A 16,289-nucleotide genomic window follows, 5' to 3' on the forward strand; every position below is an offset into this window, starting at 1 on the left:
TTTGAACCTGCAATCTTTAGACTCAGAAGCAGGTGGGCTGTCCAATGAGCCACAGCTGACACCGAAAAATTACAAAGGTTGGAGTCAGCTTTTGGATCAGTGGTAATATTCCTGAGTTGGGGCGGGGGGGGTCCAGATTTCAAACTCCTCATTCCAGCCACTATCAGTGAAAGGAGACGGCTGCTCCGGCTTGGAATTCCAGGATGACCCCCAGCGGGATATTTACATTCAGTGAGTCCAAATCTCCTGCTCCTTGTAAATCCTCCTGCTGTGTGGGACTAACCTACTATGGGCTGATATAATGATGGTTATGACCACCGGAGTAGCATTTAGCCTATTAGACTTTTAATCAGAAACAACAACTTGCATTTATATAGCACCTTTTAACATAATAAAACATCCCAAGGCGCTTCACAGCAGTGTTATCGAATAAAATTTCAAACCAAACTACATAAGGAGACATAAGGCCAGGGGCAGAGGGGTTTAGGGAGGGAATTCCAGAGCTTAGAGCCCTAGGCAGCAGAAGGCACGGCCGTCAATTGTGGCGTGACGGAAATCAAGGATGTGCCAGAGGCCAGAATTGGTGCAGCTTAGAGATCGCAGAGTGTTGTAGGACTGGAGGAGATTTACAGAGATAGAGAGGGGCAAGGTCATGGAGGGATTTGAAAACAAGCATGAGAACTTTAAAACTGTTGTTTTGCTAACGCAGGTCAGTGAACACAGGGGTGATGGTGAACGGGACCGGGCGGGAGTTAGGATACGGGCAGAGAGGCTTGGATCAGCTCTGACTTACGGAGGGTGGAAGATGGGAGGCTGGAGTGTGGGAATTTTCAAGACCAGTGGCTAAAAAGGAAACATGAATGAGGGTTTCAGCAGCAGATGAGCTGAGACAGGTGTGGAGTCGACTGATATTATGGAGGTGGAAATAGGTAGCCTTAGAGATGGAGCAGATACGTGGTTGGAAGATCATCACGCCCTCAAATATGACACCGTGTTTGTGATTGGTTAGGTTCAGTTCAGCCTCACAGTCATCGGGGAGGAAGCAGAGTTCGTGATAGAGACTGAAGGTAAAGATTTCAGTCTTCCCAATAGTTAATTGGAGAAATTTTCAGGATGCCATGACAACCAACTTTCTTAAACTAAAAATACTGTGCTAATCACTATTAACTAGGTTTTGGTCATGTCAGTTTCCTCTCATCACTTACCAAGCTCTGGTGGATCATAGGGGCATTCCTCCAAGTGAGTAGCTTCGGAAGATTTGGTGACTGCTGTCCCATTGCTTGGAGTTGGGGCATCGTCTGTGATGAAGGAGAATTAGAAATAAGTTGAAAATGTCCAAGGAGCAGAAAGTTGAGTGAGGGCTGTGATGACTGGAGTTGTAAATGCCTAGGGCTTGACCTCACATCACTATCCCGGTAAGATGAGTGTTGTTATGTAAGGTTAGGAAAAGCTTTCAGTCTTGAAAGAAATAAGTGAGGCCTTTATATACATCAGAAGACACCGAATATAAAAACCTATTAACCTTGAGCACAATGTCCAGTGAGAGAGTGAGGCTTGTCTCAATGATAACATTCCCCGTCAGTATCATTATGGCTTGGAACCTCGATTCAGACAGGCCTGAAGATCCATCCTTTGAACACTGGGTTGTTACCCAGTGGGCAGTCTCTTCCTAGGGGCGTGAATAGGAAACTCCTCCTCCCCCACAAATCCCCCCTCCCTCCATTGCATCCAGGCTTATGACATGTTCACATAAAAGGGGGCCTCATGGTATTTACAACACACAAACAGGCCTTTCAGCCCAACTGGTTCATTCTGGTGTTTAAGCTCCACATGAACTCACCTTTCTTCATCTCACCCCATCAGCACTTCCTTCTCTCTCTGTTTATCCAGCTTCCCCTTAAATGCCTCTAAACAATTCACCTCAACCGCTCGCCGTGGTAGCGAGTTCCACATTCTAACCACTCTCTGGGTAAAGAAATTTCTCCCGAATTCCCGATTGGGTTTATTAGTGACAATCTTATACTATGGCTCAAAATTTCTTTCCCTGAGAATGGAAACAACTTCTCTACATCCTTTCTATTGAACCCTTACATAATCTTAAAAACCACTATCAGGTTACTGCCCATCCTTGTGTTTTCTCGAACTCCTCTGTTCGCCTTTGAAATAGTGGCCGTGGGATCTTTTACATCCACCGGAGAGGGCAGACGGGGCCTCGGTTTAACGTCCCATCTGAAAGTGCAGCACTCCCTCAGTGCTGCACTGGAGTGTCAGCCTAAGTTCTGGAGCGGAACTTAAAGCCGTGACCTTCTGACTCAGGCAAGCCTGCTACCCACTGAGCCAAATCTGATGCTTCACACAAGCACACAGCCTGTGGCAAAGCTTTCAGGAAAGGAGAACAGAAAAGGTACTCAACACCCACAAAATAGCTTTTGTGAAGCCGTGCAGTGTTTGTATCTTCCCCCCCCCCCCACACAGATTGACCTGCCCGCCTTCCAGCTATCGCACACAGCGGCTACAATGCATCAAGTGGATTCAGTCTCAGGGGGTCTCCATCCATGTCTGATCTGCAATCTGGGGAGTCAAAGGGTGAGGGGGGGAAACAAGCAATTTATATTATAAAATTAGGTTGTACCTGCTTTCTTGCAGAATGCCCAAATACGGCTGGAGGAGACTCGAGTGGAGCATCAGTAGCAGTACTGATCAGCTGGATCTGAATAGCCTATTCCTGTGCTGGCTGTGGTTCAACCTCTCAGCATGGGCAATAACTGCTGGCCTAGCCAGCAAATCCCACATCCTGAGAACGAAGCACAGCAACAAAAGAATACTCACGGCCCTCACAGTCCACACAGAGCTCCCTTTGTACAAAAGGTGCTGACAGCTTGATGCTAATTACCGTTTTGGACTTTCACCCTTCCCTCCAGTCACAGTAAAGGCTGGGGGGACAGGAACGGTGAACGATTAATACGATCCCAGGCTGACAGCTCATTCTATTTAAAACACAGGCCATGCAGCACCGCTGCACAATGTGCCAGGGTATTAACTGTAAGGATTACAGCACCATTTCCTTATCCTCCAGAAGTACGTGACCTTAAATACATTTAAGAGCAGACAAGACTATCTCGGTTCTGATAATGATTTAATGCATTGTAGCCGCTGTGTGCGATAGCTGGAAGGCGGACAGATCAATCTGGTTCCAAAAGCTCTTAGAGCTTGGGGGGCGGTGGGGGGGTGGGGGGGGGGAGGGGAAGATACAAACACTGCACAGCTTCACAAAAGCTAGTTTGTGGGTGTTGAGTACCTTTTCTGTTCTCCTTTCCTGAAAGCTTTGCCACAGGCTCTGTGCTTGTGTGAAGCATCAGATTTGGCTCAGTGGGTAGCAGGCTTGCCTGAGTCAGAAGGTCACAGGTTTAAGTTCCGCTCCAGAACTTAGGCTGACACTCCAGTGCAGTACTGAGGGAGTGCTGCACTTTCAGATGGGACGTTAAACCGAGGACAAAAACAAAAATACCTGGAAAAACTCAGCAGGTCTGACAGCATCGGCGGAGAGGAGCACAGTTAACATTTCGAGTCCGAATGACTCTTCATCAGAACTAAGGAAAAATAGAAGAGAGGTGAAATATAAGCTGGTTTAAGGGGGGGTGGGACAGGTAGAGCTGGATAGAGGGCCAGTGATAGGTGGAGATAACCAAAAGATGTCACAGACAGAAGGAAAAAGAGGTGGTGATATTAGCTAAGAAATGTGCTAATGGGACGTTAAACCGAGGCCCCGTCTGCCCTCTCAGGTGGACAGATAAGATCCCAGAGTCACTATTTTGAAGAGCAGACGAGTTCTCCCGGTGCCTTGGCCAACATTTATCTCTCAATCACATCACAAAAACATTATCTTGTCATTAATATTGCTGTTTGTGGGAGCCTGTTGTGCGTAAATTGGCTGCCATGTTTTTTATGTTACAACAGTGACTATATTAAAAGTGCATCATTGGCTGTAAAGTACTCTGGGACTCCTGATGTTGTGAAAGATGGTATATAAATGCATGTTTTTCTTTTTTCCTTCTTATTCATTTCAGCACAGACTCAAAGACATTGCTGGAGGCAGCCTGGGGCCACAGTCTCGGGTTCCCATTGACAGTATTACATAGCGCCATTAAAACTGAAATCCTTTCATGGATTGCTGAAAGTTTAAAGAGTTATATGATCTTTCATAAATACACCTGTCGCACACTCAATAAGCTGTTGAGTTAAAGATTCAAGTCTGTGAGATTAAGTTATGCTTGCTCGATGTAAGAGAGTTAGTTTTGCATTTTGTCAGTGTGTTCACTGTCTATGTTTTCCTGCAAGGAATTTGCTTCTGCCAATTTCTTCCGTGCTCCTCTGATGGCACAGGCTCCCGTGAACACGCCACATATGGTGGCCATCTCCCATGGCCAAGGTTCTCATGTGCAAGTCCATTCAGTGAGTCCCAGTGAGCTATTCAATTCTGGGAGGGAGTGCTGGAGACAGTACCACAGTCCAAACCTTTCCTCTGCCAACGTCCATGGCTGTGTACTTCCTAGCGCTGGTAACTGGTCATTCGGAGCAAGGGAACACGGGCTGATTCACCCCTTCCTTTACCAGGAACAATAACAAGTTTAGCGTCCCTTCATGGTTTGCCATGGCACTCTTGCCTCACAGTCAGAGGTTGTGTAACTCAAAACCCCTCCAGAGACTTGGCACATAGTCTGGGCCAATGATTCAGGGCAGTGCTGAGGGAGCAATGCATGGTGGAGGTGCTGTCATTTTAATTAAACGTTAAGCCAAGATCTCACCTGCCCCATCAGGGAGATGTAATAGATCCTGTCGTGATGTGCCTTTAAGGAATATCAGCATGATATCACTAGATTGAGCCTTAGGCTGGAATCTACAGTTCCTAAATACTATCCCAATTGTCGATGCACTCACTAGAACACCCAAACCTAACAAGACATGTGGCAGAAAGGGCCATTGGCAGCGGCAGTGCACTAGAGCAAAGGCTGATGCAGCTACAAAGAGCTGAGCACTGATCCAAACAGACTGTACACAACCGGCACTTGCTGGCACCACGTACGACCACCCAGTATCCTGTCAGAAACATATACATGAGATGACTGACAAACCAGAAAATGACGATGATATGCACAATGAGATGAAGAACTGAACGCACATGTTTCACACTGTCAATCTTGTGGAAACCATAGATGCCATCACGTTGTCTGAAGTGTTTGCCAAGATTCAAATGATCTGCCCTAGGAAAGTTGCTAACTAGTCATTATTGGCCAAGATTGACACAGGGGCAAATGACAACATACTACCTCTGTGAATTCTAAAAACATGTATTCACAGACATGGAAGACCATGGCGAAAACTACTATTGTGAAACTATCAGCACACCTTCAGATTACCTTTATGCTTTAGAGACTCAGATTTATCAGTTCTATGCATTATGTAATGGTAATTAAACATGAACATGTATTGTCAATAGTTACACTGCTTTGGAACATTCTTGTTTGGAAGGGAGAAAACATTTTTAAAGGGGGGGGGGGAATGTTGGAATATGCCTTTAAGGGGTATCAGCATGACATCACTAGAAGGGAAATGTGTAATGTTATCGAGTCTTAGTTTCATTGTTGCTTTGAGCAGAGCACAGGCACAGCTCTGATGCCTTCAAGCTTTACACCTATGCATGACTGTTCACATGTGCCTAGTCTTAATAAAATGAACCCACAATGTGTTTACCCAATCCCTTATGAGTGATTGATGCCTTGTGTCTTGTACAGTAAATAAGCCCAAGGATTATATCCTTATAATAACATGACAGATCCCATGACACTATTTGAAGGAAAGCAGAGCAGTTCTCTCCAGTGTCCTTGGCGAATATTTATTCCTCAAACAATCACCAAAACAAATAATCAGGTTCCTGTGCGCAAGTTGGCTGTCGCATTTCCCACATTACAAACAGTGACTACACTTCAAAAGTACTTTGACTGTAAATCACTCTGGAATGTCATGAAACAAAGAAAGACATTATATAAATTTATAATAAAATTTACAATATCAAAGTTATTTCTTCTTTTGACAGGTGTGTCGAACACCTAGTCAATGGTAACTGGGCTGAGGTTTTTTTTTTAGAATTTTAAAACAAATCGATAGGGTAGGTAGAGAGAAACTATTTATACTAGTGGGAGAGTCGAGGAAAAGATAACAACCTGAAAATCAAAGCCAGGTCATTCAGGAGAGAAATTATGAAATATTTCTTCATGCTGGCCTAGCCAACGACCCTCGCATCCCATGAATGAGTAAAAAAAAATGCAAAGGGTTGGTAGAAGTGCCATAAAACGTGGAACTTTCTCCCACAAAATGCTCTGGGGACATAGGTACAAATCCCACGATAGCAACTTGTGGAATTTAAATTCAATTAACTAAATCTGTAATGTTAAGCTAGTCTCAGTAATAGTGACCATAACAACTATCATTGATTGTCCCAAAACCCATCTGGTTCACTAATGTCCTTTAGGGAAGGAAATCTGCTGTCCTTACCTGGTCTGGCCGATATGCGATTCCAGACCCACAGCAATGTGGTTAACTCTTAATTGCCCTTTGAAATGGCCCCGCAAGCTACTCAGTTCAAGGACAATTAAGGATGGGTAACAAATGCTGGCCTTGCCAGCGATGCCCACATCCTGTGAAAGAATATGTAAAAAAAAAATTAATAGTTTTAATTCGGGAACCAATAGATTTTTGTTAGTCAACGTTATTAGTGGATATGGGGCCAAACTGAGTTAGGATGCAGAACAGTTATGATTTCATTGAATGGTAGAACAGGCATCCTCTTGTTCCTATATAACTGGATGAACCGCCAAGGAAGATTCCAAATGGGTAAAGTTGGCCACATGGACTACGTTGTTTAAACCTGGGATGAAAACCAATTTTACACCAGACCCCAGGTAGTGTAATTTAATTGGACTCAGTGGCTCTCTCATGGTTCGCAAAACATCAGAATTGAGTACAGGATCATCTCTAGAACCCAATTCCCAAGTTAGGAATAGCAGCATCAATGAATTAACATCAATTGCATCTACAATTCTGGGCTTAATGGTGCCACTTTGTGAGCTGTTGGCATTCATAGAATCCTAAGATCTTACAGCACATAACGATGACATTCAGCCGATCATAATTGTACCAATTTTTTGAATGAACTATACAATTAGTTCCACTCCTCTGCTCATCCCATATCCTCAAGGTAGGGATCCTCCAGATCTACACATCCCCCATTTATCATTGTAAAACTAATAACGTTGACTAACAAAAATCTATTGGTTCCTGAGTTAAAACTATTAATTTTTTTTACATATTCTTTCACAGGATGTGGGCATCGCTGGCAAGGCCAGCATTTGTTACCTATCCCTAAATGTCCTTGAACTGAGTAGCTTGCGGGGCCATTTCAAAGGGCAGTTAAGAGTCAACCACATTGCTGTGGGTCTGGAGTAGCATGTAGGCCAAACCAGGTAAGGACGGCACATTTCCTTCCCTAAAAGGACATTAGTGAACCAGATGGGTTTTGTGACAATTGATGATAGTTGTTATGGTCACCATTACTGAGACTAGTAAGAGGGATTCAATGGTTTCTCTGTATCTATCCTATTTCCTCTAGTAATGGAACCTCAAATTAGAACTAGGCCATTCAGGAATAAAATGAGGAAGCACTTTTTCCCTCACACACAAAAGAACACCCCCCCCCACCACCACCCGTTGCACTCATCCCCCACCCGACTCCCCAAAAGGCTTTGGATACCCAGAGAAATCTGTTGAAATTTTCAAGACTGAGATTTTTCTTGGATAAGGATGTCAAGGGACATGGAGCAAAGGAGGGTAAATGGAGTTAAAGTGCAGATCAGTCATGATTTAATTGAATGGGTGGAAGAGGTTTGAGGGGATGAATAGCCTCCTCCTGTTCCTAATGACAGTATTGTAGATAATTCCTATGAACAAGGCCTTGGTTATATTATGATCCACAACAAAAGATTAGTGAAACACCTCATTTGGATTTCCTGCACCATCTACTTGCAGTAATTATTCATCATGTGAAAAACAGTTTTAACTGGAACACAATAACAACAGCTTTGTGGAGTACAGAGTTCTTGCTGACTAGATTAAATGAGACAGAATAAACACAACATTCATTCCCAGTGGAGAAACAAAAACACTAGATAAGAGGAGCTGGAAGAGAAAAAGGAAATCATATGACCTCCAATAACTTTTCGAATTGTCCACCAGAAATACATAAATGGTTCACTTGCTGCTGAAATGTATTCCGAGTTAGGTATAGAGTGGTTTATAGATAGAAGGAGGCCATTCAGCCCGTTATCTCAGTGCCAGCTCTCTGCAGAAGCAACTCAGCTCGTCCCACACCATTTTCCTGTAGCCCTGAAAAGCTTTTCCCTTAAGGTAATTACCCAATTTGTTTTGAAAGCCACAATTGGATCTGTCTTCACCACACTCTCAAACAGTACATTCACCAATCACTAGAAGGCACGAGCTGTGGGATAGGAACATAGGCCATTTGGCCCCTTGAGCCTGCTCTTCCATTTAACTAGATCATGGTTGATCTTCTACCTCATTGCCATCTTCCCACACTATCCCTGTGTCCCTTGATGTCATTGGTATCTAGTAATCTATCGACCTCTGCTTTGAACACACTCAATGAGTCAGCTGTCCACAGCCCTCTGGAGTACAGAATTCCAAAGATCCACCACCCTCTGACTGAAGAAATTCCTCCTCATCTTGGTTCTAAATGGTCTACCTCTATTCTGAGACTGTATCCACAGGATGATTCTGATGAACCTTTGTTGCACTCACTCTGTGGCCAGGATATCCTTCCTCAGGTAAGGAGGTCAAAACTGCACACAATACTCCTGGTGTGGTCTCACCAAGACTCTATACAACTGCAGCAGGCCTTCCTTGTCCCTGTACTCAAATCCCTTTGCAGTAAAGTGAGACAAAAAGAAAATACTGGGCGCTTTTTACATTGTTTGTAGGAGGTCTTGTGGCACAGTGGGTCCTTGCCTCTGAGTCACAAGCTTTGGGTTCAAGTCCCACTCCAGGATTTGGTGGCCAAAGAAGGTACGTTCATAATGTGGCCAAACAACTTGTAAATCCTTCCAACACACACCAATGGCAGGCAGTAAACGGGTGAGGTTCCTGGTCAGCCATGTAATGGGAAGAATATTGGAGCCTCTACCATCAGTATCCATAGCTCCAGACCACAACATGCACGTAAACAGTGCATTTTGCCACAGGAATTCCGACTTCCTAAGTGCACTGCAACACACTACCACTACCACTACCACACTAACACCATGTTGTTGGTGTGTTGCCAGGTTGCATAAGCAGAGGCTTTGCACATGTGCTGAGAGCCAAAAGGGAGTTCTGGTGCCCCAGTGTAAAAAAAAGGGGACAGGTTTGGTTCTTCATGGCTCCTTTTTAAAACATTCATTCTCGGGGAAACACAATAAATGGTAGGATACCGAGAGGAGTAGAGGAACAAAGTAACCTTGGAGTCTATGCCCACAGATCGCTGAAGGTGACTGGAGAGGTAGATAAGGTCAGAAAGGCATATGGGATACTTTCTTTTATTAGCCAAGGCAAACAATAAAAGAGTAGGGAAGTTACACATGCAGTTCTGGTCACCCGACTACAGATGTGACCTGCACTGAAGAGGGTACAGAGGAGATTTACAAGGATGTTGCCTGGACCAGAGAACTTCAGCTACGTGGGGATAGGCTGGGGTTGTTTTCCTTGGAACAGAGGAGGCTAATTGAGGAGATTTAATTGAGGTGTATAAAATAACGAGGGGTCTGGATAGTTCTGAAGAATTGGACCTGTAACGTTAACTCTGTTTCTCTCTCTATAGTTGCTGCCAGATCTGTTGAGTTTTTCCCGCACAGTTTTTATTTCAGGTCTCCAGCAACCACAGTATTTGGTTTTTCTTATATTAGGGGTTTAGATAGAGTGGATTGGAAGGACCCCTTTCACTTAGTAAATAGGTCAATAACCGGGGATCAGCAGAAAGATTAGAGGGTAGTTGAGGAGAAATATTTTCAATGAAATGGAGATGGGGATCTCGAACTCAATGGCCAGAATTTTCCCGTCGGCGATTTGGGGACGGGGCTCACTCACCGACGGTAAAATGATGCGGGATGACGTCGGGAGGAACCCCTGACGTCATCCCGGCCCATTTAAATTTTTAGGAAGGCGGGTGGACAGCGAAATCAGCTGCCCGCCCGCCGACCTGTCAATGGCCAATTGAAGCCACTGACAGGATCATTAAGCTCATTGAAAGACCCTGCCCGTCTAACCTTAAGGCTGGCGGGCAGGCCAGGAGCCCCAGCGGGCTTCTGATAAAAGATAAAACCTCATCCACTGGCGGGATGAGGTTTCATCTCAGTTTTTAAAAAGTTTATTAAAGTTTCACTCATATTTATTAACAGGTCCCATCTCGTGTGACAGTGTCACATGATGGGGACATGTTAATAATGCTTTTCTTTCTCTATTTTTAAAGTTTTTTAAACATTCAGTGCTCTCCCTGAGACAGCACTTAGTCTCAGGGAGCAGTGCGCGCACTTTGACAGATGGGGAATCCCTCCCCCCCTGCAGAGGAAGTGCATAGCGCTTCCCGCCAGGCCTTAATTGGCCCGCCGACATAAAATGGCGGCCGGCCCCGTTTCAGCAGCGGAGTTTGGCTGCCTGCCCACCGCCGAGCCTGTGGGGCCCACCCGCCAATCAAGGTCAAAATTCTGGCCAATGTCTGTAAAAGTGGTAAAGGAAGAAACCCTAATCTCATAAAAAAAAACTTGGATATGCGCTTGAAGTGCTGTAAGCTACAGAGCTACAGACCAAGAGCTGGAAAGTGGGATTAGGTCAGATAGCTACTTGTCATCTGGCAGAGAAACGATGGGACAAATGGTCTCCTTTCATGCTGTAAATTTCTATGATTCTAAAGGATATAAACGCCACTGGCAAGGCCCAATCCTTATCATCCTTGAGAAAATGGTAGTGGGCTGCCTTCTTGAACCACTGTTGTCCCTGGGGAGAAGGGGCTCCCAGAGGTTCTGTAAAGTCAGGAGTCTCCAAATCTTGACCCAGCGACAATGAAGGAACAGCCAACATATGCTGTAAGTCAGGATGGTGTATGTGACTTGGAGAAGAACCTGCAGATGGTGATGTTCCCATGTGTCTGCTGCCCTTGTTCTTTTGGGTGGTAGAGTTCTTGGTTTGGGAGGTGCTGTGATCCCAGGTGAGATGGATAAGAAGGTTACATATGATAGGATCAGCATGGGTGTCACAATATAAAAGCATATTTATTGACGGACTGGAGGGTCCTTAATACTGATTGAAAAAGATTGAACACATTTGATGCCAGCTGCGCAGAAGCGACAACGAAGTTCACACAGCTAAAGCTACATCACACCCTAAGACAGCACAAGGTCTTATCCCTGCACATGAGGAGCCATTTAGCCCATCGTGATTACGCTAGGTCTTTCCCAGCAGAAGCCAAAACTAATCGCACTTCCCTGCTTTCTCCACACTGCTTGGAGTATTCTAAGATGCTGACCTAGTCACACCTTAAAGTTTGAGGACTCTGGGTCTATACTCGATGGAGTTTAGAAGGATGAGGGGGGATCTGATGGAAACTTACAGAATACTGAAAGGCCTGGATAGAGTGGACATGGGGAAGATGTTTCCATTGGTAGGAGAGACTAGGACCCGAGGGCACAGCCTGAGAGTAAAGGGAAGACCTTTTAGAACAGAGATGAGGAGAAACTTCTTTAGCCAGAGAATGTGAATCTATGGAATTCATTGCCACAGAAGGCTGTGGAGGCCAGGTCATTGAGTGTATTTAAGACCGAGATAGTTAGGTTCTTGATTGGTAAGGGGATCAAAGGTTACGGGGAGAAGGCGGGAGAATGGGGTTGAGAAACTTATCAGCCATGATTGAACGGCGGAGCAGACTCAATGGGCCGATTGGCCTAATTTCTGCTCCTATGTCTTATGGTCTTAAAAGTTGCAATGATATCAGCTTCAAGTGCTCCCTGTCGCCAAGCATTCCTCAAGTAATGATGACTGGGGTTGCTGGGACTGTTCTCCTTCGAGCGAAGACAGTTAAGGGAGATTTAATAGAGATGTTTAAAAATTATGAAAGAGTTTTGATTAGAATACCTAGACAGAAACTGTTTCCAGTGGTAGGACAGTCAGTAATCAGAAGATCTAGCAACTCAAGACTGGGCATCCATGAGGCATTGTGGGCCATCAGCAGCAGCGGAATTGTACTCAACCACAATCTGTAACCTCATGGCCCGGCATATCCCCCACTCTACCATTACCATCAAGCCAGGGGATCAACCCTGGTTCAATGAAGAGTGCAGGAGGGCATGCCAGGAGCAACACCAGGCATACCTTAAAATGAGGTGTCAACCTGGTGAAGCTACAACACAGGACTACTTGCGTGCGCAGTAAGTGATTGACAGGGCTATGTGATCCCACAACCAATGGATCAAATCTAAGCTTTGCAGTCCTGCCACATCCAGTCCTGAGTGCTGGTGGACAATTAAACAACTCATTGGAGGAGCAAGCTCCACAAATATCCCCATCGTCAATGATGGAGGAGCCCAGCACATCAGTGCAAAAGATGAGGCTGAAGCATTCACAACAATCTTCAGCCAGGAATATTGAGTGGATGATCCACCTCGGCTTCCTCTGGAGGACACCAGCATCACAGACGCCAGTCTTCAGCCAATTCGATTCACTCCAAGTGATAAAGACACTGCAAAGACTATGGGCCCTGACAATATTCCGGCAATAGTACTGGAGACTGGTGCTCCAGAACTTGCCGTGCCCCTAGCCAAGCTGTTCCAGTACAGCTACAACAGTGGCATCCACCCAGCAATGTGGAAAATTGCCCAGGAATGTCCTGTACACAAAAAGCAGGACAAATCCAACCCGGCCAATTGTCACTCCATCAGTCTACTCTCGATCATCGGTAAGTAGTGGAAGGGGTCATCAACAGCGCTATCAAGCGGCACTTGCTTAACAATAACCTGCTCACTGACACTCAGTTTGGGCTCTGCCAGGGTCACTCAGCTTCTGACCTCAAAACAGCCTTGGTTCAAACATGAACAAAAGAGCTAAACTCCTGAGGTGAGGTGAAAGTGACTGCCCTTGACATCAAGGCTGCACTTGACCGAGTGTGGCATCAAGGAATCCTGGCAAAACTGGAGTCAATGGGAATCAGGAGGAAAAGCATTCCATCGGCTGGAGTCATACTTTGCACAAAGGAAGATGGATGTGATTGTTGGAGGTCAATCATCTCAGCTCCAGGACATCACTGCAGGAGTTCCTCAGGGTAGTGCCCTCTGCCCAACCATCTTCAGCTGCTTCATCAATGACCTTCCTTCCAACATAAGGTCAGAAGTGGGGGTGTTCGCTGATGATTGCACAATGTTAAGCATCATTTGTGACTCCTCAGATACCGAAGCAGTCCATGTCCAAATGCAGCAAGACGTGAACAATATCCAGGTTTGGCAAGTATCATTCACACCACCAAAGTGTCAGGCAATGACCACCTCCAACAGGAGAGAATCTAACAATCGCCCCTTGACATTCAATGGCATTACCATTGCCGAATCCTTCACTATCAACGTTCTGGGGGTTACCATTGACCAGAGGAAAAAAACACACACACATATACTGTGGCTACAAGAACAGGTCAGATGCTAGGAATTCTGCAGTAACTCACCTCCTGATTTCCCAAAGCCTGTCCACCATCTACAAGGTACAAGTCAGGAGTGTGATGGAATACTCCCCACTTGCCTGGATGAGTGCAGCTCCAACAACACTCAAGAAGCTTGACATCTTCCAAGACAAAGCAGCCCGCTTCATTGGCACCCCTTCCAAAAACATTCATCCTCTCTGCCACCGATGAACAGCAGCAGTGTGTACCATCTACAAAATGCACTGCAGAAACACACCAGGGTTCCTTAGGCAGCAGCTTCCAAACCCACAACTGCTACCATCTAGAAGGACAAGGGCAGTAGATACATGGGAACACCACTTCCTGGAAGTTTCCCTCCACACCACTCACCATCCTGACTTGGAAATATATCGGCCATTCCTTCACTGTTGCCGGTTCAATATCCTGGAACTTCTTCCCTAACAGCACTGTGGGTGTACCTACACCACGTGGAGCGGTTTAAGCTCACCACCTTCTCAAGGGCAATTAGGAATGGGCAATAAATGCTGGCCCAGCCCACATCCCATAAATGAATAAAAAGCAGAGGTTTAAGCTAATTGGTGAAAGAAGCAGAGGGGGAAGGTGAGGATTTAAGAAAAAATGCAGTCAGGTGTTGTGATCTGGAATGTAATGCCTGAAAAGGCGGTGTTAACAGATTCAGTATTAACTTTCAAAAGTGAATTGGATAAATTCTTGGAATAGGGGAAATGTGCTGGGCTATAGAGAAAGAGCAGAGAGTGGGACTAATTGGATAACTGATTCAAAGAGCCAGCACAGCTACAATGGACCAAATGACCTCCCCCTGCTCTATGATTTTGTAAAGAAATATCTGTATGTCTGTTGGCATCAGGCATCATGGCGGGCCTAAGCAGACAATATGGCAGGAAGGCCAAAAATTGATTTCACGCCGTCATGAAACCAGTTTGCAATCGTCCACTCTGCCCGTCAATGGCGGGCTGCATTTCCCCACTGCGGGGCATTGGGAACTTCATACATCTGCATATCAGTATAATCCTTGCTCGCCGGAATCATCCCCCCCCACGCTGGATCATCCGGGTACATCGGCCTGATTGCACACCGACGTGTCTCACAACTGTACATAAGTGACGTGCACCTGACGAGCTGCATTTCACTCGGGACTTTGAGGTTTGTTTGCCTACCTTGCTTCAGGCAGCACTCGCAGTCATCAGTGCCAGGCTTCACAGGCAGCACCACATCACTTTTACAGGGGCTCACAGGCAGGTCTCTACCTACCAGACCAGCCATAAGGCGGGGGTGGCTTTTCAATGGCTGCAGGGCTAGGGCAAGCCTGGGGAAGGTGGAAAAGTGGCCTCAGGCAAGGGGAGAGGCTGCAGGGACAGGGCTTTACTGGGGAAAGGGGGTATCCCAGGGTGTGTGTGGGGCACATGTTGATCTGTGCAGATGGCCTCAAGATGGTGAGGGATGAGGAGGCAGTCTCCAGAGGAGATGAGGCCAGATGGTGATGTGAGGGTGCGTGAGAGAGTGAGTGGTGATGTCCCTTGAGCTGGCAGTGAGTGAGATGCCAGTGAATGTGTGGTGGGCTTGTGAGTGTGAGTGTTTAGAGTGATGAGATGGTTGCCTTACCCTGGCAGCATGGATGAGATCATTCATCCTCTTTATGCACTGGGTGGCCAACCTCTTCTGTGCAGCGTTGGCACTGACCACCTCTGCCACCACCTCCCAAGCCGGAGTGGTGAGATTGCTGGACCGCCTGCAGACAGAGCGGGGGTGGAGAACATCATGACGGGCCTCCAAAAGGCTTTCCAGTGATGGGTCACTGAACTCTTCCTGGCTTTCAGGGCTGTGTCTTCACTGGAGCAGTTCTGGGCTGCAAACACTGAGAACTGTGTGTGCAGCTGCAGTTTAGATATGGCACCTGGAGTGAGGAAACGGAGAGGTAACAGCACGGCGGGCGATTCAGAGGCCGCCCACCAGTGAGACGGCGTGTTTCCTGTGGCTGTATAATTAATGAGGCGGGAAGCAGACGATACACCGTGAAAACTCACCATTGTGGCCGGCGGGTAAAACATTCTTTTTCCCACCTGCTCCTGCAATTGGTGCAAATCTGGGACGATTCTGCCCAACGCCTTCTAACCTCTCCTCAATTGTATTGTGACATATTTTTACAAAGATGCCTCCCTACCCTGTCATCACTCACGCACCGTCCAAAACATCCCATCAAAACCTTTCATCATTTCTGAATTCCTCTTAGCCTTCTGCATGTGGGCAGAAATAGACCCGGTATCTCAAATCTCTCATCAAATTGGGTCCAAATCATGGGTGCCACCTTGATTAGTCTTCCTCTTCCTGGATGAGAACATTCCCTGTAGTTTGCCTCTCATACTGCAGGAGCAACAAAACACGAGCTCTTGTGATTCAACAAATTGAAAAAATACCACAAAGATCTGACACAAATCCTCTCTCAAGCAGAGGAGAGGGGGACACTTTAAGGTGATTTACATGGGTT

General features: G+C 46.0%; 1 protein-coding gene across 1 annotated transcript in view; it reads right to left on the reverse strand.

Moving 5' to 3' along the window:
* The window catches only part of LOC144688994 (beta-1,4-galactosyltransferase 2-like), a 45,616-nt gene that overhangs the window by 23,507 nt on the left and 5,820 nt on the right, over window positions 1-16,289 (reverse strand). Inside the window, exon 2 of the mRNA XM_078556081.1 lies at window positions 1,206-1,298. Coding sequence (XP_078412207.1) covers window positions 1,206-1,298 — 93 coding nt within the window. The remainder of the gene's footprint in view (window positions 1-1,205; window positions 1,299-16,289) is intronic.

This window comes from Cetorhinus maximus, chromosome 13, assembly GCF_964194155.1.
Source record: "Cetorhinus maximus chromosome 13, sCetMax3.hap1.1, whole genome shotgun sequence".
NCBI lineage: Eukaryota > Metazoa > Chordata > Chondrichthyes > Lamniformes > Cetorhinidae > Cetorhinus > Cetorhinus maximus.